This window comes from Strix uralensis, chromosome Z (genome assembly GCF_047716275.1).
Source record: "Strix uralensis isolate ZFMK-TIS-50842 chromosome Z, bStrUra1, whole genome shotgun sequence".
Taxonomy (NCBI): Eukaryota; Metazoa; Chordata; class Aves; order Strigiformes; family Strigidae; genus Strix; species Strix uralensis.
The window spans coordinates 92573194-92601190 of record NC_134012.1 but is presented as its reverse complement, the minus strand read 5'-3'; the positions used below and the strand labels follow the sequence as shown (position 1 = coordinate 92601190).

Below are 27997 nucleotides of genomic sequence, written 5' to 3'. Positions count from 1 at the left end.
ATTTTAGTGTTTCTCCACTTTACAGTCAGGTTTTATTTTGATCATGAACACTGTTTACAAGCATTGCATTCAGGTGATGGCAGAGAGTGAACAGCACATAGGTTCTGCAATTGTTCTGAGTGTTTCTCAGCTAGCTTAAGAAGCAGAGGATAGAAAGTGTCTCCTACTGTCACCAGGTCCAGCCTTAATGCAGAATCAAATATTTTGGAGTCTTTTTTGATGGATGTTTGGTTAACGTGCTTTTTAAGACGTCTTGTGATGAAGACTCACACCTTCAGGTCCTCTGTCCATACCTTGGAAAATTCAGTCTCTAGCATCTAATGTAGGTAAACCAGTGAGAAATAACTAAAAGATAACAACCAGTAAAAGAGAGGGGGAGAAAATAGTTAAAAGCCTGTGCTGCTTCACAGTCTTTATTTTTTTTATTATTGTTTGAGCTACCATTTAATCAGTGCTTTGTAAACAGTGGTGTTACTGCCTTCATGTTTATAAGCAAGATTAGCACATTAAGTATGAATTATAGAGAGTCACTAACAAGTCGTCTGTTCTGCCCATTCAGCAGTAATGATCATAAGCACTTCTTGCTTTGGAAAGCACATTAGCTGAACTCCAAGTAAATATTTCCATTTTAATAGCACTGCATACATACTGTTCTCAAAGTGTGTGAAGGTCTTGGAGGGTAACAAGTGCTGTAATCACTGTGAGGTGATGTGCTCCTTGGGCAAAATTTCAAAGGAGGGCATCTTAATTGTGGTAGAAAAAGGGATGTAACTGATAATTGGTGAGGCACAGCGTGTGCATTTTGAGCGATTTATGTACGGAATATATTCTCACAAATTTTGTGTGTAAAATGATGCTTATGCATTTGGAAACTTGACCCAAAAGTCTTTGGATTTGTTTTAAAGTGGAAACATTGGAAAGATAGAATTTAATTCTGACTCTTGTTTGTGTTCATTGCTCACTGGTGAAGAAAGAGTTCTTCCTCTGCCCATGTCTAGTAGTAAAATATTTTCCCAAGAAGCATGTGGGAAACCCTCCAGTAAATAATTATGGAATAATCTGCCTGGGGAAGACATTTATTTCCAACCTCTGTGATTTTTATGCCCTGAACCAATAAGGTTTGTATTTTCTTTCTTGAGACCAGCTAAGTTTCTGGTCATAATAATATCTCATGGCAGTTAACTTTTTACCAGACTGTGGACCTATGTTTAAAAAAAAAAAAAAAAAATCAGAGCTTTAAATTCCCTAGAGACCTTACTTCTGCCTTAGGTTAAATAAAATCAAACTCTGGAGAAGTCCAAGCTCCACTGAAATAGCACAAAAACTTAATTTAGGTGGTAGAAAGCCTGAGTGAGAGACAGGTTAGAATATGGTTTCCCTTGCTCTACTGAACAAATACACTGATGCAGCTCATACTTGTAATTTCCTGGTGTTACTATTTCCTTCTCCAGCTAGTTCCTGATTTATAGCCATGACTGTGGTTTACATCATCACAAGATCAGAGAGAAGGAAAGCATAAATTCATTAATATTAGGAAAGCACTAAGACATTGCAAGTTTCACTGAGAAAAGATCAGGATTGAGTGTGACTGTCACAGGTAATTATGTTCAAACACGATGTGTAAAGGCTGAAAACTGCGCCTTAATCCTTTCTAGAAAAAAATCCCCACTGTATTACTGCTCTAGATGGGAGCAGTATATCTGTTCATTACTATTCTCTATGACTATAGGAAATCAGGGACTGAAACTAGTATAAAATGGCTGGATAATGTCATATCCCTGATAAGCACCACTGACATTATGTGTCAGTCTACATAAAGAAAGAGGATGTGTGTTATAATAAGGTCCAATTCATCCTAAATATGGAAATATTTTGAGAAACACATTCTCTCAGCAGGACTCTCGCAGTGGTGCAGAGAGAACGATGGAGTGCTCCTTTTAAGTTAGAAAAACTGCTTGCTATTATTTAATTGATAACTTAGTGGGAGGAGTATTTTGGCAGATATCTGGAGGAGACTAATCTTTTGAGTCCTGAAGGCAGTGCTTATTAGTTGTGTTCTCACATTGGCAAAGTAACTGACAGCCTTCTGTGTCTGTTGACAGCTAATCTTCAGAAGGATTTAAGGATCATCAAGACTTCTGTTTTTCACCTTACACCTTGGCTCCAAGGACTTACTTTTTCATATGCTCAGTAACTAGAATTTCAGATCAATGGACAGTTGCAGCAGGTGAGAAACTCGGCTTCATTTAGCTAGATCTGGGTTTTGTTAGGGGTTAAATCAGCTCTGGAAGAGCTAAGCAGCGTGTGCCTATGCAAACCAAACAATCTGCTCTGCTTGCTTCAACCTTGTGCTGTGCAAGGAGATTGTTCTCAAGTGTTAAAAAAACCTCAAACAGCGCTTACAACTCCCTGTCAAAACAAGTCTGGGGAGGAGATTGGCTATGGTGGCACTCCTCCTGGTGGGAAGAGTGACACAGGATGGAACAACAGCTCCGCTAATTTGGAGCTAGTCCATTTGATAATTGGCATTATCAAAAAGAGGAGTGACAGTCCCATCTTTCCACTCAATGAGGATCTCTCCATGCCTCAAGGAAGGGGAGCGAGATGGTGGAAGGTAGGGCTGGGGACCTCTTCGCAAGGGAGACGGCTCCCGTAAGTCAGCTCTGCTGCTGTTGTCTGGGGAGCTCTTCAGAGCAGAAAGAATTTTCTTTTTCCTAGGAGAAGAGAGAAGAGGGTACATAACTGCATCTGCCTGTCACTTGGTTGCTTCCCCATGTCAACTGGTTCTGCAACCATAGTGCCCACATTCCCTAAACCTTCAGAGACTGTGCGAGGTGTGTAGTAGAGCAGGAGCCAACATTAGCAGCTGCATTTGGACGGGTTAGTGAGTGGGAGGGAGCAACAGGGTGTCAGAGAGGAGAAATCATCAAGGGTTACATCATGGGTGAGCAGACCCATCTGCTCAGAGCCAGACACTTCAGGTGGGGGATAGGGAAGGGTGACAAGATCAAGACTTGTTTTGAAATGCTGGACAGGGAAGTGGCAAACTGAATGAACCTGAATCTCACTTACTTGTTGTAATGAACATTGAGTGTCAGTATTATTAATCCCAGTATGAATGCCAAGGGGCTGAGGACCAGCATGGCTGTTTTCCAGTTGGTGCCTGAAAGGGTATAAAAAACCATCATGCATTTGCTGTATCTATCCCCATTCTTATGCAATAGCCACGATTGCTTCAAAAAACACCTGTAATGTCCCTAAAGACTAGCAGATAACAGGAAAAGTGCTTTGTCCATAAGATAAACATCTTACAGCTGCTTTACACTGCACAGCATCCCTCTATTGAAAATGGCCACAAAAAAGTTTTCTTTCTTGCTAGGAAGACAGTAACTATTCATGCTTCTCCGCTCTGCAGCTCTGTGATATGAAATAAGAAGGGCTGGGGGAAGGCACCAGTTCTAGTGGGTATCTATTTCTCCTGGTGAGCTGGGACAAAGCATTTGCATGTTTTTAGTCACTTTTGTACTCCAGGCCTGGGAAGATTTGTTTAATCTTTAAGAGGAGTTTTTCTGACAGGTAATTTGGTGCCCTTATTCCCTACCAAGCATCCTCGGGACGAAGGGGAATGTAACTTTGCATTGATGGGAAGGTCAGGTGCACTGATGAACCTTCATCCACTTGTTCTATTCTTCCTTTGGTTGATCCCCAGACCTACCTGCAAGCCTGGCCCCAGCATTTTTCCCTCGATTTCCATGGTGCTTTTTAGAGTGATTGTGGGATGCATCTAGGGGAAGAAGCAGAGAGACTCAGGTTAGCAGCTTCCACTGTTGGACCGAAGGAAACTCCAACTTCATCCTGGGGCACTGTAACTACAAATCCCCTTTGTATGGAGCTGAAAGGGAAAAGGGAGAAGAAAACTTTCTTGTTCCTCAACGTTCCCCAGCCACAGATAATTTTCTGCTCCTAGAACATCTGATGGCTGTGCCTCCATATTAAGACTATGGCCGTATCACTGAACTGCTCGTCAAGGTAAGCATCGCAACATGTTGTGTGAAAGCAAAGCCTTGAACCACTCAGTGGTAGACATGGAAATTCTTCAAAAGTACTCAGGTACTTACCACCACTGAAAATACCTGAGTAACCTCTAGATGCCTCCCATACTTTCCTTCCTGCTATTCTTGCATATGCATTCAGAAAAGTGCTTACCCTCATTTGCTGGGAGGTATGCCTGTTTGGTCTTTGCTGGAGACACTGTGCTGTTAAATTTGTTTGCCAGAGGTGGGTCAGTCAAGCTCACAGAAGTTTCTCTGTCCATGGCATCGATCTTTGATGAATCAATGGTTTTAGCTTGGAAGGAAATAAAGCAAAGATGTGTGTGATTATCATTTACATTTTGTACAGAAACCTGGATATGGTCAGTGCCCAGCAAGGGAAGGGAACCCAGCCCTGCTGTGTTAGTCCTCTACTCCACAAGATGAACAAGACATGGTGCAATAGCGATCACCTCCTGTGCATCAGGGGCCTTCTATTCTCACAGATTTCAAAGATGAAATGAACCACTCAAGATGGAAGCCACAGCCAAAGCAGAGCTTGTTTTCTGGTGTTAAATAAGGTCATTGGTCTGAAAAGTATAAGTGCAACACCAGCTGTTAAAGGACGAAGTGTGAGGAAGAGGCAAATGGAAGCATCACAGGTATTGCCAACTCAGTAGATGACGAAATGGGATGAAAAGGGTGATAAATATTCCATATCTCTTGCAAAGTTCAGTGGCATCCTTTGCCTTGCCAGTCTTACTGCAGAAGTAGGGTATGTGGGGTAGCAACTACTGCTAGAGGGGAGGTTGTGGGAAATCTTGTGACAACAATAGTCACCCCTCTCCTGCACTGATGCATATGGCAAGATCAAGAAACCCATGTCTGCAGGGCTCCCTGCTGCTTATCCCAACCCCATCCCTTCCTGTCACACGAGCATCCACAGGTATAGGGGTGTAATTTATTGAGAAAATAACCCACTGAAGTGAAAGCTGTCTGTCAATGGTCAACTGAAACTTGGATAAGAAAGGCCTAAACAAATACACAGGACTTTGATGTTGTTACTGAGTAGTCAGAGTCTCCCTCCAGTAGACTCTGAACTCTGGGTTGACAGGAAAATTATCAGTTTGCACAAGACACACTAACTGGCACAACCTGATTCAAAGCCTGCTCTGTGTTTACCCTCCCAGCCTTATTTGGGGAGCCTGGCTCGGAGGCAGCCCTGGGCTGCCAGGAACATTGCCTTGGGGAATGCAAACGTCCTTTTCACATGACTTTTTCCCATATCTTAAATGTTCCACGCATTTCCTAGCCTATATTTAACTAGCTTGTTATGGTATCTAATTTGTATTGGCTGTATTTACCTTCATATTAAACAAACATTAACACTTGTGACTACTGTGGTAACTACATGTTAACCTTCTAGTTGGTTAATTAAAAGCCTCGGTAAAAAGGCCATCTTACCTGCATGTAATAGCCAAAAAAGCTATTGTATGTCTTTTAATTTCAAATTAGATAAAGCCTCCTTGTGTCAAAAGGTTATACTCATAATCCATTTACTTATGCCAACCAGATTCATCACTTTTTCTCTTTACTCATTTCTGCAAAGCTGAAAATCTTGTTGGACCCATCAAGCCTTAAAATAAGGAATAACCTCATGTAAAGGAAATAACTTTCCCTGAGGAAGGTTGGGAACCTCATCACCTACAGAGTGGACACAGAAGAGTCATTACAAATGCCAGCTCTTTTCTGGTCCTTGGAGTGGAAGAAGGGAGAGGAGAAGAGGACAAGGGGAGGAATTGAGTGTGATTTTCAGATCTCAGTGCTGCACACAACTTCACAAGAAAAGTCCTGAAACCACCTTCCTTTTCATAAGGGACTAAATGAAAGAGGGAAACAGATAGCACCGTGATTTATCAGTGGTCGGCAATGGGCTTCACTGGACATCTGACAAATGATGACAGTCACATCCTGGTGCAATGACTATGCCTGATGTCTGTTAGCCTGGTGTCCAACACATAAAACTCTGAGAGGACCAGGGTTTCTGCCCTTTTTGTGCCCAGTCTAGGCAGAGGATAGTGAAGACTCATAAAGGCAAAGATTAGATTCTTTTTAGCAGAGGCCAAGGCCATAAAACTGATAATATAAACCAGATTTTTTATAACTTTTGATGTCATGTTCTAGGGTTTTTTTAAGCAAAGGGAGGGCAGCGTTTTAACTACCTCCCACTACTTGCTGTGTTCACTAATCTCTTTATGGTTACATCAGGCACCAGGAGTGAGGTTCACTTTTGAGGATCATGAGAGCATGGGAAGAAGGTTAGAACTGTGGTTTCATTAGTGATAGGTGCACTGTTGGGGTCTGTCAGGAAATAACTATAGTGTGTTGCTTAGAAACTGAAACAACAATTTCTCATCTCAAGTGTAGCTGCTTCTCAATAATTCATACAAGTTTAAAAGAGGCTCTCAGCTGCCTCCTGTTTTCTTGTTACCAAAAATGACATCCAAAGTACAAAGTACCAAAAGCCACTTCAAAATCTTAAGCACCTGACTTTATGGGACTTCCTTGGTTGTTTTGGACTTGGGAGGCTCAAGCAATTCCATCTATTCTTAGCTCTGGGCACCAATACAGGTGAACTTTCCAAAATACTTGACTTTTGCCTGTCATCAGAAATGCAGCTGAGGTTTAGAGACCTGATCCTGTAAGGTCTTGCATGTTTTCCAGAAAACACTGAACAGCAACTACTGAAAATGAGTGGTATCAAGTAGCTGGGCTGACCTGGAGCCATTTGGTATCTCTCCAGATGGGGCTGAAGTGAACATGAGTTAGAATGATGGATGCAAGCCTGGTGTTAGGTGGCTTGGATGACATGTAAGGTTAGATGTTGTCTGATGCTAAATCTACCTCATCTTACTTTCATAGATCCACACATGTGTCTCTACAGCTTGTTGTGTTGGTTTTCTGGGCCTCGGAGCTGCTGTCTGGGCAGCAGCACAGATGGTTTCATTTGCTAAAGTCTTCCACCTGCTGAATTTGCCCTTCTCCCTTGAGACAAAGAGCTCGTGGCCTCCTTCCTTGGTGCTGAGGTGGAAGCTCAAGCTCTGCAGAGTCAAGTGTCCCTTCTTGCTGCAGGACCACGCTTGGCGTTCCCAGTCCCCACAGGGCTTCATCTTGACCAGGGCATACTCCCGTGTCTTGTGGGCTGACAAACACTGCTTTGTTCGAAGGCTGACGATGGTCCTGGTGGCGGGGTCCCAGCTCCACTGCTGCTGCTGGGACTGCACCTTGCAGTCAGTCAGGCTGATGCGGTTGGTCTCGTGGTGGGAGACACGAATGCACTTTTCCAGCCGGGTGTTCCTTATGAGGAAGCCTTGTCCCTCTGCTACTGCAGTACAATCAGAGCATGTGCATGTGTGAGGCAAATGCATCTTCTGAGACATTGTAAATGCCCTGGGGAAGGGGAGACGTAACCCGCCAGTCCTTTCCTGGATGGGCATGCCTAGATGAACAGTTCCCACAGCTTCCTAATTCCCCAGAATGACATTTCTTTAAAATACAGGGTGTGCAAATAGCCAGGAGCAATACTAGAGAAAAATAACAATGACATAAGTAACCCATGTAGCTAATGGGCAAAAACTCACCATCTTTGAAAAGTTGTACTGTTAGGAAATATCTGCCTATATATATTTAATTCAATATTTCAACTGGTTATAGCTTTAAATAGGTACCCATCCTTCCCTCCCTCCAAAATAATTAGATGGCTTGGGGTTTTTTTGCCCCTGTCTGGATCAAATCTTTCATATAAAAATCAATTGAAACCCCTGAATTCCTCAGCTGCTATTCATCTGGGGAAAATTAGGCCACCTTGGGCTACTGCTTCCATTAAGTAGCTTCTGGTGATATTACAGCAATTCTGGGATAAAACCATACCCCATCAGAAGTCTGGAAGTACTTGGCTGACACAGCTCATGTAAGTATTGAAATAAACTTGAATTTAGCACACCTGACATTGGTCTGTGCTTCCCCAGGCATGAAGGTACCATTTTTAAGCATCGCTTTGTAAGAGAGAGACATTACAGCTGACCCACAGCAAACACACAATTTGAAGCAGTTTCTGTAATTGCCTGATGTTTTAATAGCAATGGGTCTCAACATCTCTGATAACTTGGGATGGATATCATCCTGTTAGCTGGACAAATGCCTTTGTTTTTGGTAAAAAGTCATTAGGTGTGGCCTGTAAACATCCTGAGCAAAATGTTAAATACTAAACCATCTGTTACTGACACGGGTGTACCTTCTGCTGTGTATTTTATGCCTGAAACAGCAGGATAGAAATAAAAGTTTCAAGTTTCTTCACATTCTAAGAAATCCTTTAATTTTAATTACAATTGCCACATGGTAACTCCAGCTTTTGTGGTGACTTTTTTTTCCTCTTTTCCCCAGGAGCCAGAGTTATAAAAGCCCCATCAGCGTACAGTATTGAGCAAGAGAAGGAAGAGGAGACAGAAAAGTGATGTTAGACACGAACACTGATGTTTATCTAAACAACTATTTCTGCAGTTTCCCCTCCCAAAGAAAAGAACAATACTTTTCCCTGGCAGCAAGATTTGGCTCAGTACCTGAAAAAACTATTGACGGTGTAAACAGAAGACAATACACAATACGAAAGGTATGAACAATAACTTAAAAGAGCTCTTATGTTTTCTCTCGGGAAATTCTAGGGGTCTGCTAGATTTATAGTGCCTGGAGGTTGTTAAATCAGAAACAGCTCGTGGCCTTCTGCTCAGCCTGAATGCATGGGGAGAGGCAGCCAGAAACCATGGTATGAATCCTGTGCTGGCTCTGAGATGAGGACGGATGTGTCCATGCTGGGATACTGAGTTTTGTGGACCTGTGGTAGCCACTGATCCAGGCAATTCCTGCCAAGCCAATGTGCCTAAATGGAAATTAAATTCCAGGGCGATCTGTGGACAGCTTGTGAGTCCTGTCCGCTTTACCCCTTATTGAGGGCTGGATGGAGGGAAGGTGTTTAATGCACCTTGGGCTTGAGTTTCTGCCAGCTTCCAAAGGCAGGAGGAATGCCTCATATGTAATCTCCAATAATCTTTAGAAAATCCAAAGGGATGATACAATCCCCCCACCATGTTTTTTTCTAGGACCTGGAATCCAGGTTTCTCACCTTTTTGCTTTATCTTAACTGGGAGAAACGCATTTCCAAAGTAATAATTTGAGAGCTGCATAAGCATGGAACAGAGGAACATGAGAACTGTGCTGGGTGAGATAAAATATCAGCTGAGCCCAGTATCCTGTCTCCAGCACTGGGCATTAACATTTGCTAATAGGGGAAGTCGGTAAGAATCAGTAAAGAGCTCACTCAAGACAGCAAGGATGCCAGTGCCTCCTTCCTAAAATGTATCAACTAGTTAAGAGAGCATCACTGGGTATTTATGGTTAAAATGGTTTTGCCCATGTACACTGTATTGTATTTTTCAACTCTTAAATTCAAAAACTAATTTGTTCCTCAACCAATACCATGAGCTCCTTCTGTAGCTCCGCACAGCTTCAGTTTTGGTTATTCTTAATAACTTTGTGCCATCAACAAACTTAATTACTCATTATTCACCCCTTTTGATCTTTGTTGGCATCTGCTGATACCTCCACTCTGCTGTCATCATTGCCAACTTATTCCACCTCTTTGTTTCAGCCTGTGGGCTAAGTGTCTCTCTTACTCCATCAGAATGGAGTTTCTTAAGGGCCTTGGTGAAAGAATCTTACCAAAAGCCTGTTGCAAATGCAAGCACAAGGTTTAGATCAGCTCACCACGTTTATGTGCTGACTGATGCCATCGTGGGTGTCAGGCATTCCCACTACAAAAGCTGTACTGACTTTTCTTGCATTTATCTGTGTGTCTGAAAATTCTGTTCTTTGTTTCTACTGACTTGCCTGATGTCGAAAGCAAACCAAGTGACCTGTGTTTCCCCAGACTGTGCAATGATCCCTCTTAAGATGAACACAATTGATATAATGCAGTCCTTTGGTGCTGAGGCTGCTTTAGGTAATAGTTTACATACTTCTTAGAAGTTTAAAAATAAGTCACCTTTACTTTCCTGTAGCTCATTGTGAATGCCATATGGGCTGGTCACTTGCCACAGATTATTTATCTTTTTTTTCCCCTAAAATTTTATCTGTTGACAATTTGTTTGATTACAATCTTCAGACTGCAGAGTGTGAGGACCTCACTGACCATGCCTGAAGTGAACACCACATCAATAATCCATTCAGCCTTTCAACCCTACCCTGCTTTGGTTGTCCTTACATTTATGTCAGTTAGTTATTGGCCTTCTTACCCCCACCGACTTTCTACTTCAGATATGTTTGAAAATTTCTATTTGTAGTTTTTTACTCTAGTTCCCTAGGTATCTCCTCTAAATCTTTTCCTCATATGTTCTTTTATGGGTTTTGTTATTAAACATGCCAGCTTCTCTGTTTTTTGGGTCTCGTTTTGTTTCCTTTTTTCCTTTTCTTTGCTTGGCAATGATTATCCATTTGAAAGTTTCATTTGTTAAAAAATTTTGAAGAGGATTGCTGTTTAACCCAGCCAGCAGATTTGTGTTTTGTTCTCTGTGTACAGTCCCTGGTGGTATACATCCCTCTCTAAAGAATCACTGTGTTACCTGCATGTTAGCAGCAAGCATCATGTGCCCCCATGTTATCTACCAGCCTTTTGCACTTTTGAGCTGACCCTTTCTACTAGCTTTCTTGGTTTTATTCAGGTCTCACATTGCAGAGACTCACCCCACTGAAGGTTCAGGGCAGCCCATCTGCCATGGGAATTACACGTGATCTGAGGAACCCCAACACTGCAACTTTCCTTTGAGATTTGTATAGCTCCTCAGTAGCATATGACACCAAGTTATTGATAGATTTTTATCTTCACGCCATAGCTGAGGTCCAAAAGTATAACTACCATTTTACAGCTTGGGAACAGAGGTCTAGCTAAACTTTGCTTAGTTCAACATTACACGGCGGGGTGGCAGCAAACCTGGGGCCATAATTCTTCTCCTCTGAACTGTGGTCCAAGTGTCTTCTTTACAGACAGTGACACTGAGCTACCTGTAAAGCTGGCTACCAACAGTGGGATTTTTCTTGTGGTGTTTCATGTGATCCTTGCCAACCAAGATGTGAGTCTGTGTCCATTGTACAGGCTCACCATCCACTACCCATACATTATTGCTTTCCTGAGGTTGAGATGTTGCTATCTAAGTAAGCAACATACAGGTAACCAGCAGCAGTCACTGCACATGCCTCACACAGTCATAAGGGGTAGACCCACATATGAAACTGGAGTATATTTACTTTGGGATACACATCAGGCACCAAGAATCCTTATTCAGGAGGCAAAATGACCTTTTTTTCCCCAATAGTGCCAAGTCCCACTGTCCAGCAGCCCAGCAAATAAGGCCATCAGCCCTAACATTTTGGGAATGTTAACCTGGAGTAAGCAGAGCACCCAGTGTACTCCCTGGGGATGGGACTCAGTGTCTCTGGAAAATGCCAGCTTTACCCATAGAGCCTGAGTAGATGCCTGCTTTGAGCTGCTCATGCTTGAACATTTTGGCCTCTTCGTATTTTTAGGAACAAAATAAACAATTTCTAGCAAAGGCAGTTATGTCAGCTCATTTGTCCTATGATACTGCCACTCTGCTTACAAGAAAGAAAAGCAAGCAAATATAGCCCCCACTGCTTCTCTGCAGCATGGACACCCTTGGGACATGCTGTTCCTTGTAGGATTAGGAGAAAAAACCATGCAGCATTCCTAATTAAGGTAATGCCACCAGCAAAACCTTGGTTACCAGTGATCCCAGTCTGGCTGGGAAAGTTTCTGCTGTTTCTAAGCAGTGCCTGTGATGTCTTGATCAAATCCATTTGCAAACCATTTGGGGATGGGTTGCTCCCTCTAAAGGCTCTCTGGAGGGAAGGGGTAAGTCAGAGCTGAGCAAGCACAGCTTCCCAGAACACTCCAGGTCACTTGGGAACCTCAGCATTTGTTTTGGCCTCTTTTGCCGTCCCTGGTGGGGTTCCTGACTCTTGGAAAAATCCTTCAATTAGCTCAATTTCTCTTGCCAAGTAGGTGTTTTCTGTAGGGAGAAGATGACTGCTGAGTCACAGCCAGGAATTTACCTTTTCCTGCCTCTACCTGTCCTGGAAGGCTGGCATCCATCTGTGGCAGCCACGGCACCTTGTAGGGACTGCTTCATGAGGACATCCTGTGGCTCAGAAGAGCTCCCAAATGTGGCTGTTCTTAGGTACCACCGTATGACAGCAGGTCATCCCAAGTCCCCAGGCAGTGGCAACAGTGGCTTGGAGAAATGTCTCCAAGCTGTCTCTGCTGCTTCCACCCAAAATGAGCACAGCACTAGGGGTACGTGCACTGTGGCTGAGAAAACTTGGCGCCAGCAGTGCCATAGCCTGAGTTATGGTGAAACAAGCCATAGAGTTTCCTGCTCAGGTTAATCTGCCTCCACTGTTCACTGCTGCAGTAGATCATATCTTCTCTATGGAGCATGCACCCATGGAGACTGACCCACACTGTTCTCATATACGTTACATATGTTTGCCTCCTTGCATAACTCCCTGTGAATATTAGTTCTCCCAGGATTTGGGGTCCCCTAGTCTTGTTGGACTATTGCAGCAGTTCAAAGGGCATCAGGTGGGAAGAGGGTTTAGAAGACTCCCATACTCTCAAGTTGTCCTGCCAGAAATGTTGGTCTCTGCCCTAGCTCTAAAAGCAGCCATGACAGACTCTAGATCCTACCAGAAATGGCCTGAGTCCAAAAGAAGAGAAATTTAACCAGAGAATGTAGGGAAAGCCATCTTTAGCTGCTCAGACACTGAGCACCACCACCACTCCCTACCCTGGTACTAATTGTGGGACCTTCTCCCTTCAGGAAAGCACAGCATCTAACCTCCCCTGCCATCCTGTCCTCACTGCTGGGCCTCGTGCTGGTAATGCAGAGCTACCACATTTTCTATCCAGATCCCTTACCAGGATTCAAATTCAGGACTAAATGTAGAGTTGGGTTTTTGTGGCACATCTACAAAACCAGGCAGTGTAGAATGATGTTGGATGAAGGCAGAAGGGACTTCCATGTGACTAGCCATGTCAGCAGGCATAATTCACTGCGATGGCCTAAAATTATAATTTCCTGCCATGATGTCAATTCTAAACAGGAGGGGAAGCTGTTTCTGAGCTGCCCTGGGGCCGGCAGGCTGTTTCCACCTCCTGCAGAGGGCCAGGACCAGATAGGAATGAGATGATGCAGTAGCAGAAGAGGGAAGCTCCCAGTTAAGGCAGGAGGGTTCCCTGTGCAGATGGAGCTCGGTGCAAGACATTGCCCTGTATGATCACTTTAGGAACATTACATGGAATCTAACTGAAGCAAGCATCTTGAGATGCTTCAGGTATCAACAAACAAGGCCCTGAATAAGTGAGCAGGAGCAGACTTGAGTGCAGTCCAGCAGTAACTCCTTCTCGTGAAAAGATCTCCCTCCATTCAAGGGAGCAAGCCCCTCCCTGCTGCCTGAGCAGGAGAACAGCCCAGGGCCATGGGATGAAGAAATGAAAAACAGCTGTAAGGCACTTGCTGTCGTAGGAGGGGTGTGGTGACCCAGATGTGTTTGGTCAAAGACAGAAAGTCCAGATATGCACAGGGAAGCAGAGAGATTTGCACTCTGTTGTCTATTTTGCCTGAATTTATGCCCAAGACCAGCATGGCAGGAGGTGAGATTAGGGTTTTTTTTGCAAAACAGACTGTTGACTAGAACCAACATTAGCTTTATCTTGCCCCGGTCCTCCCTCAGCCTATGACTGTGCTTACTTGGATGTAAAATTTAGAGACACAAATGTCCGTGAGAGGTCAGCGGATGTGGCCAATCTACCTATGGAGAGGATGATGGCAGATGGAGCCTGGTGAGTCCCTGTTGGTGAGGAAACAGGCATCGCCCATTGGGCCCAGCAGAACAGGCAGAACTGGAGCTGGGTAAGCAGCTACCTGGCAACTAGGAGCTCTGGGTTTGTGGGAGCACAGTTTTCATCACTTTGGGCAGCAGATCGTCTCTTATCAAGCTGTGTCATTTTTATAGAGAAGTCAACAAAGCCTTCTTGTAACTGCCAGTAATTACCTGGCAAATGACTTGTCAGTGCAAGTACCTGATTGCAAATACTTCTTGGTCTGCACTCGGATTATTTTCTAGTCACATGTCTCTCCAAGACTAGTTCCCAGCTGTTGCTTCTGGCAATCACATTGGGCTGTGTTTTTTTCCCAACCATTGCTGCTTTCTTAAGAATATCTCACCTTTGGTTGACCAACAAGGCTTCATAGTTTTCCATGTTACTGCAAGGTCCACTTTTGACCAAGTGTCTCAGCAAAGGCCTCCAAGGGAGCAGAGCACCCACAGGAAAAGAAGGAAGGTTTTGGCATGGAAAAACACATGGATAAATGATGGGAAGCAGAGGAGGTTGGTGAAGTCAACATGAAACTGATGCATGTGGGGAAAACCAGACTCCAGGGAGATATGATGGAGATCTATAAAATCCAGAGGTCTGGAAAGGATGCGCAGGGGCTCACTGGTCAGGGACTGATCCCAGATGGGACAAGGGGTGCCAAGGGAAGGCTCACAGCATGCAGGAGGTGGCTCTGCACCCCAGCAGCCGTGCATCCTTGCTGCTAGGGAGAGCCTGCACAAGCCAAGGGAAAGATCTGATAGCTGCTGAAGAGTTAAACACACCAGAGTCAGGAAATCCCCCAAGCAGAAAATAGTTAGAGGCTGGAAAATTATATGGGGGAGGAGAAGTATCAGATAAGCTTGGCCTTTCTGTCTCTTCAATGCAAGATGCTTAGGGCAGCTTTAGGAGAGCAGGGCACAAGTAGTCAGGGAGCAGCCGGCACTGCACGTGGGCTTGAGGGGGAGGAGAGTGGCCCCCAGGATATGAGATTGGACCAGGATGCCAAGCAGAGCCACTATCAGACTCACACTCAGTGCATGAGAATCGAGAGTCAGTGTTAAATGCCGTATTATTTCAGCAGTTTTCTTTTTGCTTGTATATGTACAGATTCTGATGGTACCCGACTTCCCACCACCCACCCATTGTACCTCACACATTGTACCGTTAGGCTTGACTTCTTAAGAAATCATTTCAGTTCCTTCCTTGCCTGCAGGGACTTTCCAAAGAAACCACATTTTAGGCAATTCCAGGAATTTTTTTCCAGCAGGAAACTGAACCCTCTAAGGTCTGTCAAGAGCAAGCACCTCTCAGTTGTCCCAGGCAGAATGGGATGGGTAGAGCCTGCTGCAGGGGGAGATGAGCCCCAGGCAAGAAAATGTCTGGTCTCTGCTCTTTGAGATTGCTTTGGGCATTGCCAGGTATTGGAAAGATAAATTCCTTGCAAACTTGTTGTGGTTTTATTAGTGGTCTGCTGAAATGCAGTGGCTGATCATGCGATTGCACCAGAAGCATTTTGCTGGAAAGGAAAAGATATGTCCTGTGATCCTCCTTTATTTACTCATAAAACATAGCCACGGGGCTCCTGTTGTGCAGCAGCAGTAAAAACCACTTTCTTCTAACACTGGTCAAGATCTGTATTAGAGTGAAAGAGCAAGACCCTGAAGGTTGTTCTGCTCTCCTGGCATCCCACCACAGTGTCACCTCCAGGTCCTAACAAAATCTCCTGTGACTTTTAAAAGATGCACATGTGTCCTTACCTCTCGCTAGTACAGTGACATACCTTCAGCCTGGGGCTTTAAAAACAGAGAGATTCAATTCACTGTGTTTACTTTAACTGGCAAGATTTGGGGTTCAAAAACCAGCAGTAGATGGTGCAAAAGTCAAATCTGTAGGAGTACAAACCTCTCCTTTGAGCTGGCTGCAGAGCAAACTGAGGGCTACCTGCTCAAAGCAGCCCAGGGAACATGCACTTAGAGGCTGTGGAGCAGGGAACGGAAAGTAGCTGGTCAGAGCTGCCAGTCTGAGGTTTGTCTTTAAGGAATAAACACCCCAGCTGTGCAGCCCAAATAGTCGTAGTCCTCTGGTCTAGGGAGCTTGAAAAGCTCTGAGCCGGTGACCTGTAACACTGCAGGGCTGTCCTTGCAGCTTCAGGGATGGAATGAGCCTTGAAACACTTCAGGGATTTATTTCAATGAGTCATTTTCAACCTGGCATCTCAGGCACAATGGCAAAAAAATAAAAGGGAATTATGTATTAGCTCAGGGACTTCATCCATTTTTAGAGAAAATAGATGCTGCCCACTGCCCATGGTGGGATGGGTGAGACCACAGGCAGCACTGCTCCCGGGTAGCTGTTCCTGGGTAGCACCTCTGGCTCTGCACAATGATGCTCAGCAGGACTTCTCCTTTCCGCATCTACCCATGCACGTCAAAAACAAAGCTGCTTGGGTTCAAAATAATCCTGTGTATGGGCAGGATACAGGATTCAAGCGACCTCAGCAAGCGGCTGAATGTTAACATGAGCCACTACCAAGTTTGCTCCGTGGAGATGAGTGGTGCAGACTCTGCAGCTCCCCAGCATATCCCACTCCCTGCTGACTGCCACAGGAGCAAGACTAACACATCGAGGTCCTGTTCCCCTTCCACCACCCTCTCTCATGCTGCCAGCATGCTCTGAGCCCACTCACCTCTGCTGTGAAGGAGCAGCTGGGGCCAGGAGCAAACAAAGTGCTCAGGAGGTCACTTAGTGCCTGACTCACCCCCAGAGCAGGACTATTCATCTGCTACTCTTAGCAGTTTAAAAGCACTTTATAAAAGCAAACAGCGTGATGCCACAGTGTCCCTGGCCAAACCATCCCAGCACCTTGCCAGCCTGTCCTTCACTCTCCTGTTCCTCTGTGTTTAATCCCATTTTAAATGCTGCCTTGAAATGTGCCCATAGACACTTGTTTTACAGCTGGTGGGTTCAGAGCTTTGCAGCCCAAGCAGCACTTCAGCAGGAAAGCAGATTAAAACCTGGGAGGCTGTTCACTTCCCACTTTCCAGCTACCCCGAAGGAGGAGAAACTTACCCTCAAGCCAAGGAAGGAGGCAAATACAGCCCAGGCTCAGCCTGAAAAGCTCCATGGTCCGCCACCACAGTGGGGGGGGAAGAAGCCCCCAAAACCTCTTGCCCACGAGGAGTGCCAGGCAGCTTGCTTTTCCCCCTTCCTCTGTCATTCACAGCAGAAAAACCTGCTGGGAAGAGAAAAACTCTTTTGTCTTAGTGCTGGAGACTTGGCAGCTGTCTTATCAGCAAAGGATCAGCTTGGAGATGTGGTCCCGCTCAGCGGTTATCCCTTAGGAGAAATCATATGACGAGCCAGGATGGGGGGAACACTGGACCAAGATGCTCGGAGCCGCTGAGCTCAGCTCTTTAGCAGCCGCGGTTGCTCCCAGCAGTGAGAGCCGAATGCTAAGCAGGCTGGCGGGCTGCCTTTGCCAGGGCTGGGAGCAGAGGAGGATGCGGGGCTGGCCTGGCAAGAAAAGGCAAAGTTCGGCAGGAGTGCTGGGAGGGGCATGGGATGTGCTTGCTGAAACCTTGCACTCGGCCGTGCCGTCACAGGGTCGTTTTTTCTTTAGGAAGAATTATTCCTGCTGACATGAGTTTAAGCACCATTATAGGTCATGGCAGAGATAAAACCATCTGCCAGGGTCCTGGAGCTAGAGGGTGATGGAAGGGGAAGCTGAGCTTCTGGCCAGGGAGCAGGGTCCCACTGTGGGTCTGCCCTGATGCTTCCTCTGAGGGTTGCTTGAGTTGAGTTTGAATTTTCATGCATCAGTTTGGACTCTTCACAGGAGGAAAACCACACACCCCTCCCCAAGGACAGCAGCAAAGGCTGTTGAGTGAAACAGCATCATGAAAAGCCAGAGTTATAAGTTTGATAGCGAGATGCTCCCATTCAGTCACATCCTCTCTGCACTGTTCTGTCCCACCTGCTTGCTGGGGTCATTCTCACTCAGATACATCATTAATCCTTTTGCATAAAAACACATGAAAGTGATGGCTTCACTTTTACTTTTGGGATCCAGTCCTCGATGTCACCAATGTCACAACTCCCAGCTCTGCCCGTGAGACCAGGAGTTGCTTGGAGAGCTGGGAGCTGCTTCATTTAGTGGTCAAGCTGTCAAATTAAGACAGCACAACACCAGCATCAGTGCGAGGGCATGGGCTCGGGTCAGAGCCTTGAAAAGGTGCAGTTCCCTCTTTTCCTCTCTGAGATGATGGCTGTCAGCTTTTCCCCTCTCAGAGGGGGGACCTTGCTTCAAACCAGACCAGCTTCTTCCCAGGCAGATGTGGATCCGGTGAAGGATATCCTATGGCCAAACAAAAGGGAAGGTTGGGGTAAGTTCTTGCCCTAGCGATGTTGTTCCCGCTTGCTCATAGCACTGTACTCAAGAAGAATACCACAGAACTAGTTTCTTTGGGATTACTGGTTTCTTTTCCCCATGGGAACATGTCAAGTTGCACTAAATACCAAGCATTTTTAATTTAAAAAAGCATATGTGTTAAACTCTTCTGCACATGACTGGGATTGAAAGTGCAAACACTCTCCACCATGTTTACTGAGTGAGTGTGTCTCTCCCACAGGAGAAGGAGGAGAGGTAAGAGCTCAGGGTAGAGGTGTCTCCCCTTCAGATGCAGAGCATCACAGCAAATATCTGGGTGAAAAGGTCGCTGTGCTCTTTTACCATGGATCCTGCTATTGCTCTGACCCTGGGAGGTGCTACATCTGCTGTGTTTCTCCTCCAGGCCCTTCCATCCATTTCACACAAGGGAAACTGAGGCATGTAGAGACTGTGATCTGCCCAAAGCCATGAAGTCTGTCTCTGAGTTCCTGAATTCCAGTTTTCTCCCAATCCACTGGATCACAATTGCTTTTTAACACTCAGAAATCCTTTCCCTGTATGTGCAAGGAAGGTGTCCTCCTCCTGCCAGGTGGGCAGCTGTCAGGGGTCTTTGCTGCAGTGTTAGTGTGGGAAGGACCATGCAGGATCAGCCTGGTTTATCCCCAGGCCTGAATCCAGCAGGGACCCATAGAGGATGCTGAGGGAAAACTAAGAGAATAGTAAGTGTGTCCCCTACTCTTTTCCTGCCATTTTCAGCTCAGGATTTCCCAATCCCAGTATGTTTAGCAGATCTCCTGCCTCTGTGTGATGAGCAGCTCAGATTCAACTTTTCTTCTAAAGGGCATGTGGTGGGGCTTCCCTTCCAATGTGATTCTTGAAGCATCTCTGCTCAGCTGTCCCCTGGCTGGCATTGAGGGTGACAAGGGATGCCACAGCACAGAATCCACCCGCTCTCCTTGCTGCCCACCAGCCTGCCATGGGCCACCGGACCAGAGGTCTACTCCATCTGGAGACATGCTTCATCTGGAGATCTGCTCCATCCAAAGATGAAACTTAACACTGTATCCAAAGGCAAATCCTTTTTTTTCTGGCTTTGGCAATCCCTTAATGAGATACAGGACGTTCAGGCTGCCACTGAACTCCCTTCTAGCACCCGGATTGAGGAGAGCCTAACCCAGAAACCAATGCCATATTTAAGCCCTGGAGAAAAGTGGTCAGTCTAAAAGTGACGTGTCAGCACAGACCAAAGTGAATCAGTTGAGCATCAGCCACTGAGATTTTTAGGGTTTCAGGACACCACTTTGGCCTTATTTCTTATATATGCAAGAAAGTATTTGCATATAAAATTTCTCTGTAGCCTTAAAGCACATTCTTCTGCGATGCATTGGCTGCTTATGTCATTGTGTAGCCTCATGCATAGGGATGCTTTCTTCAAATTGTTTCCACAGCTTTTCCTGGGCTGCTCCTAGGAGAGAGCAAGCTACTTTCCAGCTGTGGTCTCTCCCACGTGGAACAGGATAGTCCTGTAATTGCTGGCTCTCAGTCACGTAATTTCCACATCGGTTAGTCCTTGCTGACCCGAGACCCAGGGAGCAGCCTTGTTCTTGGCTCCATCATCAGTTTGATGAGTGCATTGCTTTTTCTCATCATTTTGCAGCTCATGGTGAATTTAATGAGAGTGAAGTAATGATCAGGTGAAACTTCATCTCCTGATGGGGACATGGTATAACCCACCACATCTTCAAACACAGGGATCACTCACCAGACACCCAAATGCAACCCTGTCTGGTGTGGGACAGGCACTGCTTTCTGGCACACAGCAGCTGGGAGAGCAAGTGGGGACAACTATTTCACTAGCCTAAAATCCATGGGATGCTCAGGAACAGCACAGCCATCCATTAGGCTTTCACCCCATCCTTGGAGCCAGCAAGACTCTGTATGACACTGGGGACATCAGCAAGCATCTTAAAATCTGAGCTCAGTCCTCTACCCTCAGTGCCACCCCAGGACAGGAATGGCAAAACTTACGCTGGGTGCCTGGGGTGAGGAGGGCTGAGTCTCTGGGGGGGCTCTCCAGTTGTTCAGTATTTTAGGGGTGAAATCTTCCCCTCTCCCTGGGTAACCTCCTTCAGGCAAAGTGCAAATGCTCATTAGCTTTCTTTTCAGCTGTCTGGCCTTTTGCAGGTTCTTCCTTCTGGGTGCCTGGTTCAAAGTGCTTGTGAAAGGATCAGCTTCAGCCATGTGGGGTAATTTCTGAAAAAATAGGGAAGTGTCTCTGACCTATGACCAGGCTGAGTTTCAGTAGTAAGACCCCTATCACATCCCTCTGGCTGCTGGCTGGCACTAATCATGATTCATTCCTCCATCCACATCTGCTTTGAAGATGGGCTTTCATTGCACTAGTCAAAGCTGGATAAGTGCTGAGGCAAGCCAAGGGGTCTGAGCCTAAGTGGGAGAAAGCCCAGCTCAGAACCAGGTCACTTCCAGGCTTATTCCTTCACCTGGCATGAGCCCAGCTCGCTGACTTCATTCAGAGCAGCCTGAGATGAGAGCACCCTTTTTTCCCCCCTTTTCCTATATTTCCACTGTGCCCTAGCCTGCTCATATGATTGCAGCTGCAGCACATGACCTTTTTTCACCTGGCCTGTTGCTTTGCTTATCACTCTTTGCTTGGTTTGCTTCTTCATCAGGGAAAGGCACCTCAGAAACTCCCTGGTGCTCCTCACAAGCACTGATCCTGATGCAACAGGGTCTGACGGGCTCTGTGCTGCCCAGGGGATGATGCCCGATGACCAGTCACCCCGCAGCCGTGGGACAATCCTGGCAACACTCCCTGGGTTTCATCCTGGGCCACTGGCTCAGCAGATGGAGCTCCTGCCCAAGGATGCGAGCAGAGCGGCTCTCGGCGTGCAGCAGGATGCTGTGGCCACTACTTGCAGCTTGGAGCAGCAGCGCATGGATACTGTGTGCGGGCCCAGGAGTCAGAGAGCGCTCTGAAATGGGGAAAAAGTTGATTTTGCAGGGTTGTTTTTTTTTTCTGCCAGCTTGGGAAGGAGGAGTTTGTTCGTATAATAGGACAGGTGTGGGACTTTCCACTGCCTGCTTCTATAGCAACTAGGACTGAAAGACTTGTGCACTAAACTCCACTTTATTCCCAGTAGCGAGAGACTGGGATCCTCTGGATAAGGAAAAAACCCAGGTAATATTTCTGCTTTAGACCTGAGCTGGATTTGCATGGCTCCAGGGGGCTTATAGCACTGTCAGTCTTGCATGGGATTACCAGCTTTGCAGCAGCACTTTGTACAGGCACAAGCCAGAAGAGTCTGTACAGCCACCTTCACACTGAGATGAGCTAAAAACTCCTCCAGGCATCAGGAGCAATGGGGAGCAGTGTGGAAACCCCCAAATCAGCATGGCTGCCAGAAATAAGCCTGCTCAGAGCAGTCTGGTAAGTGTGAGCTGGTCTCTCCATGCCGCTGGTACATCCCTGCAGGATACAGCCATAAGCCTCCCGGCAGGTTGGACTCTGCTTCTTTCTGATGTAGGGTTAATATGAACCAAACTGCTGTTTCAGCCCAAGGACCCAGGCGAGATCCCCACAGGCCAAGGGTCGAGGCAATGAGGCCAGCCATCACTGTTGCCCTTGCTAGAGCTATCAGGAATTGCTCAAAGCCCAGAGCTGGGGTGAGAGGTACACACAGAGCTGTGGCTAATATCCTCCCTGCTTTGGGACACAAGGGAGCTTTTCTCCCAGGAGGAGCAGGATCGTGCACCACTCCGCAGGAGGGACTCTGGCTGCGTCCCTCCTTGGCCACCTCCTTGGGTTGCTCTAGGTGCTCCCTGAGTGCTGGGTGTTGCTGGCAGGGATGTTGGTGCCCCTGCATGCACAACATGAACTGCAGACTTGGCAATGTCACTTCACCATCTGCATCCATCCCCCAGCCACTTCCCCCTTGTGTTAAGCCTTCTTGGCTTTGTAGCTAATCTGTGGCAGCTCATGTGATAACCTTGGCTCTCCCTTGCTCCCCGTCCTTGGCTGCAGCGATAGCAGTTACCTCTTTTCTCATGTCATCTATACACAGAAAAAATGGTGAGCAAATCTCCCCGGGGGCCCTTTTAGCAATAAATCCCCCATAAGACGCCTGTGTGTGCCAGGCTGCTATGGGAAATGAGAGCTGATGGGAACTGCTTTCTGCTTTGGGTGTGTTTTCTGTTAAAAAGATCCCATTTGAAACAGTCTAAAAAGGGCTTGGTAAATGATTAATCAGTTCTTGCAGAGTTTGACAGGGCAATAGATTGTTTATGACCATGACTTATAGCTACCTATGGCACTTTCTGCTAGAACATGTTGTATACTCTCCCTCTGAGCACCTGATAGCAACTCCTAAGTGTCTGATAACCTGTTATAAAAGGAATTTTAATATAGAAAGCTATTTAAAGACAGAATTGTTTCCTGATGGGTTATTTGACAAGTGATGCTCTCTGTGCACCAGCAGGCAGGTAAACACATTGGAAAGGCAAAAATCTAAGGATTAAGGAACCACACAGCTTGGACCTGAACTGAGGCCTGACAAACTTGTGCCACATGTATCAAGAGGTCAAGGGGGTTGCTGGGGATAGATTTGGTCTGGAGGAAGGAGGCTCTGAGGGTAGGTGCACAAAGGGGTTTAGGCATGTAGCTGCCCTTCAAGCTGGCTGACATGTGTTTCATCACTCAAAACCCTTGCTTAGCTCCTGTTTAAGAGGGTCTAAAGTCCCAGCTCATTTTCTGCATGTCACGGTGCTGGATAGGTCAATGTTTAATCTGTGCATGCTAAGGGCTGCTTAGATTCTTGGGGTGAGCAATCCCAGCTCCCTTCAGAGAAAGGCCTGGGGGACTGGTAGGGCCAGATCCATTTGGGCTGATAAAGCTGAGCCTGCATCCCTGGGACATCTGGCTTTCAGAGTGCTATGGGAGCATTCGGTCCATCCTTGCTTGGAAGCAATTGCTCTTTGCATGGGTTAATGAAGTACTCACTGGTCACCGGAGCAGAGAGGCTTTGCAAGGACCGGTTAAATATTCATGGGGAAGGGACACTGTGATGCCATAACCCCATGGATGGAGCAAGGGAAAGGTTGGATCTGGGCTTTGGGTCACCTATGTGTACCCCTTAGCAGGACCCCTTCTCATCGCTCCGAGCAGGCTGTCTGCTAAGCCGGTGGATGTTTAATGCTTCCATGAGACATAAGCCTTGAAAAGCAGGAGTTCGCAGCTTCAGAGACTCCCTTACCATGACAGGATCTATCCTGGGAATCCCAATTTCATCCTGCTTTGCCTCCATAAGTGCCAGTGCTTGCTCTTCTCTCCGACCACCCACATCTCACCTCTCCTCTGTGAGGGGCAGGGCTGAGGTACCAATGCAGCATCCCGCCACATCACAGGAGGGAGGAAAACCCAAAAGGCACTGGGGACAGGACAGCTTGACCTAGGAACCCTGACTCCCTTGTATACCATCTTCCTGTCACTGATCTTCTGCCCCTGTGGAAATTGAGGGATTTCAAGCAGCAATTGTCTGGGAGAGAAGCCACTGGATAGAAAGCTGGGAAACTTCCCACACATCCGTTATTCTTGTAGAGATTTTGGAGTCCTGATGGCCCTGTGTTTTGGGTTTTTTTAATGTGTTGTTTAATATTAAAAAAAAGCAGAAGTCCTGGAAAACCTATTTCCCTCTCCCTTTCCCTTACTGGTTTTTTCACCCTTGAAAATGGTGGAGCTCATCTTAAAGGAGAGTCCTGTCTCCAGGCTGACTGGGAGAGCAAAAGGATGAAGGAAGGAGGAAAGCTCTGAAGGCAGCAACTGAAGACTGACCCAGCACATAAAAACATCTTCAAAGCAAAAAGGTTGTTTTTTGCAAAAACACCAGGGTTTTGCTGGAAACCCCCCCAAGCTGGAGCCTCAAAGTCATGTCAGGAGCAAGGTCAGCACCGGGGAGGCTGCCAGGTCTGAACACTTCGGGGCTGGCAGGGTGCCTGAGCGCGTGTGTAACCAAACCTGCTCCCCAAAACCATCCCTGTCCCGGATCACCATCTCTTTGGGGCAGCAGCAACTTTTCTTCTCTCATCCCCCAACCTGTCCAGGGCTTTCCCAGGACCACTTTAATACACTCCAGCTCTTTTTCTTGGCACAGCCTTGCTCGCCCCAAGAACACATTACAGAAACTGACCGAGCAGCTCATTGGGTGGTTGGGAGGCTGCTGCAATCGATCCCAAATGTGGTGACCTCTGGTATTTTTAATGACTCCCTGGGCAGCTTATCATCTCTGTATACTTAGATACTGATGTCATGGCGGCACGGGTAAATACACCCAGCATGTGTTGCTGGGCATGGCTTGGATGAACAAGCTGGCTCTTTTTCCTCCTCTCTATGCAGGCTGCTCCTGCAAATTTTCATCCTGTCAGAACACACAGATGCCAGGATGCGATGAGGAAAGCTGGGAGCCTGGTTGCACAGAGTGAGTTGCCTCAAGCTACCTGCCTCAGTTTCCCCTGCCATCTGAAGGGCTCTGCCCAGCCACCCCAGAGCAGTGCAGTGCTGGCCACAAAGGGTGTGCATCCCCATGTCCCCATGTCCCCATGCAACTTGGGGAAGGAGCAAAGTGCAGGGAGATAGAACATCACTTGCCAGCTGCATCCCTGGCGGGTGGTGGGGAACAGCAGTCAGAGGCTGGACATTTCAGCACAAAACTTCTCTGCCTGCATTTGATGCAGAGAACTTGTGGACAGGCAGGGAAAGCCATCAGGGTATATCATTAATGTAAGAACAGATCAGCTTGTGATGTCCAGCTTGTATGGTCAGGTACCAGCCCCTTTCACTGGCCCCATTCCCCTCCAGACTCTGGCCTGACTTTAATCCCTTCGCCCTTGCTCTGCGGGACGCAGTGAGGCTGCAGCCAAGAGAGGGTCATGGGAAAACTGGCACAGCCCTGCTCCGAAAAAGCTCAGCCCAGCTGCCAGTGAACAGGCTGCCACCACAGAGAGCAAAGCAAGCCAGAGCCGCTAGGCCAGGGAAGCTGCAGGGCTGCAAAGGGCAGGAGAGGAGCTACAGCTCTCAGCAAAATTGTTTTTTTGGTGTTTATAACCCTCTGTTTCATGAAATAACAGTGCAGGTGTGAGTGGCCAGACATTGGAAAGGAGACTGTGAGTGTGTTCATGCAGCATCGTGCATTTCTGTTCACCAGTTGGAGAAAAAAGATTCAGCAGCAAAGTTTCTAACCAGGTGTTGATGCTTCAGAGGAGTCATGGACAGTCAGATTACCTACCGCGTGGGAAAACAAGGAAACACTCAAAAAGGGGATGCTAAAGAAATGTGTTTGCCTGGAAATGTCACACCGGTGAAGCAGAAGCCCTCCAAGGTGCTGAGACCCATGCTCGGGGCCATCTTGCTGGGCCTCATCCTGTTCATTGCCGCGGTGGTGGCCTGGTGCTACTACACGGTGTCCCTGCGGAAGGCGGAGAGGCTCAAGATGGAGCTGATGGACCTGCGGGCGGACGGTTTCGTCATCAGGAACCAGCACGGGGAGGTGGTCTTCCGGCTGGCCTTCCGCTCGGGCAGCCTCGACCTGGAGTCGTGCTCCAAGGAGGGTGAGATTTTGAGCTGCACGCGGTCGGGCAGGGGGCCGCTCAACTTCTTCATCCAGACGGTGAAGCCCAAGGACACGGTGATGTGCTACCGCGTGCGCTGGGAGGAGCTGGCGGCTGGCCCGGCAGTGGAGCACACCATGTTCTGGGAGGACGCCCACTGGTACGGGGGCTCGGAGATGAGCACCCAGCACTGGCCCATCCACCTGGCCGGCTACCAAGAGCCCGTGCCCTACGTCACAAGCGACGTCTACTCCTTCCGTGACAGCTTTGGTGGCATCCTTGAGCGCTACTGGCTCTCCTCCAAGGCGGCGGCCATCAAGATCAACGACTCTGTGCCCTTCCACCTGGGCTTCAATGCCACCGAGCGCACCCTCTTCTTCCAGGCCCGCTACAAGGACTCGCCCTACAAGCCGCCACCGGGGCAGCAGCCCTTTCCCGAGCTCAGCTACCGGGTCTGCGTGGGCTCCGATGTCACCTCCATCCACAAGTACATGGTGCGCAGGTACTTCAACAAGCCCTCCAAGATCCCTGCTGAGAATGCCTTTCGATACCCCATCTGGTCCACCTGGGCCCTCTACAAAAAAGATATCAACCAGGATAAAGTCCTGGATTTTGCAGGAAACATTAAGAAGTATGGTTTCAACTGCAGCCACATTGAAATAGATGACATGTACACACAAGCCTACGGGGACTTTGACTTTGACCCTGCCAAGTTCCCCAATGTGACGGAGATGTTTGCAAAATTAAGGGAAGATGGGTTTAAGGTCACCCTGTGGATTCATCCCTTTATGCACATAGATTCTTCCAATTTTGGGGTGGGAATCGAGCGTCAGCTTTTCATCAAGGAGCCATCAGGGCGGCTGCCAGCCATGGTGGAGTGGTGGAACGGCATCGGGGCCATCCTGGACTTCACCAACCCAGCAGCCCGCGACTGGTTCCAGAGCCACCTGCGCCAGCTTCGACACAAGTATGGCATCTCGTCCTTCAAGTTTGATGCGGGCGAGACTAGTTACCTGCCCAAGCAGTTCAGCACCTTCCGCCCACTCTCGGACCCCAGCATCTGGTCACGGCGCTACACAGAGATGGCCATCCCCTTCTACGAGCTGGCCGAGGTGCGGGTGGGCTACCAGTCACAGAACATCTCCTGCTTCTTCCGCATCATTGACCGTGACTCTGTCTGGGGCTATGAGCTCGGCCTCAAGTCTCTCATCCCCACGGTGCTCACCATCAGCATGCTGGGTTACCCATTTGTACTTCCAGACATGATTGGAGGAAACTTCCTCCCCAACAAGACAGACGGGGCGGTGGAGATCCCTGACCGGGAGCTGTATGTGCGGTGGCTGGAGCTGTCAGCCTTCATGCCCTCCATGCAGTTCTCCATCCCACCCTGGCTCTACGACAAGGAGGTGGTGGAGATTGCGCAGAAGTTCACGGAGCTCCACGAGTCGCTGGTGGCCCCGCTGCTGCTGGAGCTGGCTGGGGAGGTCACCGACACGGGAGACCCCATCATCCGTCCCATCTGGTGGATCTCGCCCCGCGACGAGGCCACTCACAGGATCGACTCCCAGTTCCTCATTGGGGACACCCTCATGGTGGCACCTGTCCTGGAGATGGGCAAGCAGGAGCGTGATGTCTACCTGCCAGCGGGCAAGTGGCGCAGCTACAAGGGGGAGTTGTTTGAGAAGACCCCGGTGCTGCTCACAGACTATCCTGTTGACTTTGATGAAGTTGCCTATTTCTTCTGGGTTTCCTAACAGGCTCCTCCATCAGCTGTGCAATGATCTCAGGGATTAATGAATCAATGACTTCAATGACCTGGGAATTTTAATAGTTTTTAAAGTAGAAATACTTCAGTATGAAATTTGAAGGAAACACTGTGACCTCTGTTTTGTGTGGCAATGCTGTAGAATAACTTACTTCTTAAAATATATTGAATGTCTGTCTTTGTTATTG

At 47.3% G+C, this 27997-nt stretch overlaps 2 protein-coding genes across 3 annotated transcripts; one reads left to right on the top strand and one right to left on the bottom strand.

The window, feature by feature from the left end:
- Position 1: 1 nt before the first annotated feature.
- Positions 2-17513, bottom strand: LOC141937480 (uncharacterized). Of its 2 annotated transcripts, none has more exons than XM_074855198.1 (6): positions 17107-17513; positions 6946-7416; positions 4207-4347; positions 3716-3784; positions 3073-3163; positions 2-2714 (listed from the first exon to the last, which is right to left on the bottom strand). In XM_074855198.1, the coding sequence occupies exons 1-6, from the start codon at positions 17252-17254 to the stop codon at positions 2507-2509; spliced, it is 1128 nt and encodes a 375-aa protein (XP_074711299.1). In that variant the 5' UTR covers positions 17255-17513; the 3' UTR covers positions 2-2506. The 2 variants fall into 2 exon arrangements, with proteins under 2 accessions (XP_074711299.1, XP_074711300.1); XM_074855199.1 differs by having other exon boundaries at positions 6946-7413.
- On the top strand, positions 8652-27991 carry LOC141937478 (myogenesis-regulating glycosidase-like). Its single transcript, XM_074855195.1, has 3 exons — positions 8652-8700; positions 24834-24915; positions 25565-27991. Exon 3 carries the CDS (start codon positions 25702-25704, stop codon positions 27796-27798), a length of 2097 nt encoding a protein of 698 aa, XP_074711296.1. The 5' UTR covers positions 8652-8700; positions 24834-24915; positions 25565-25701; the 3' UTR covers positions 27799-27991.
- The last annotated feature ends 6 nt before the right edge of the window (positions 27992-27997 follow it).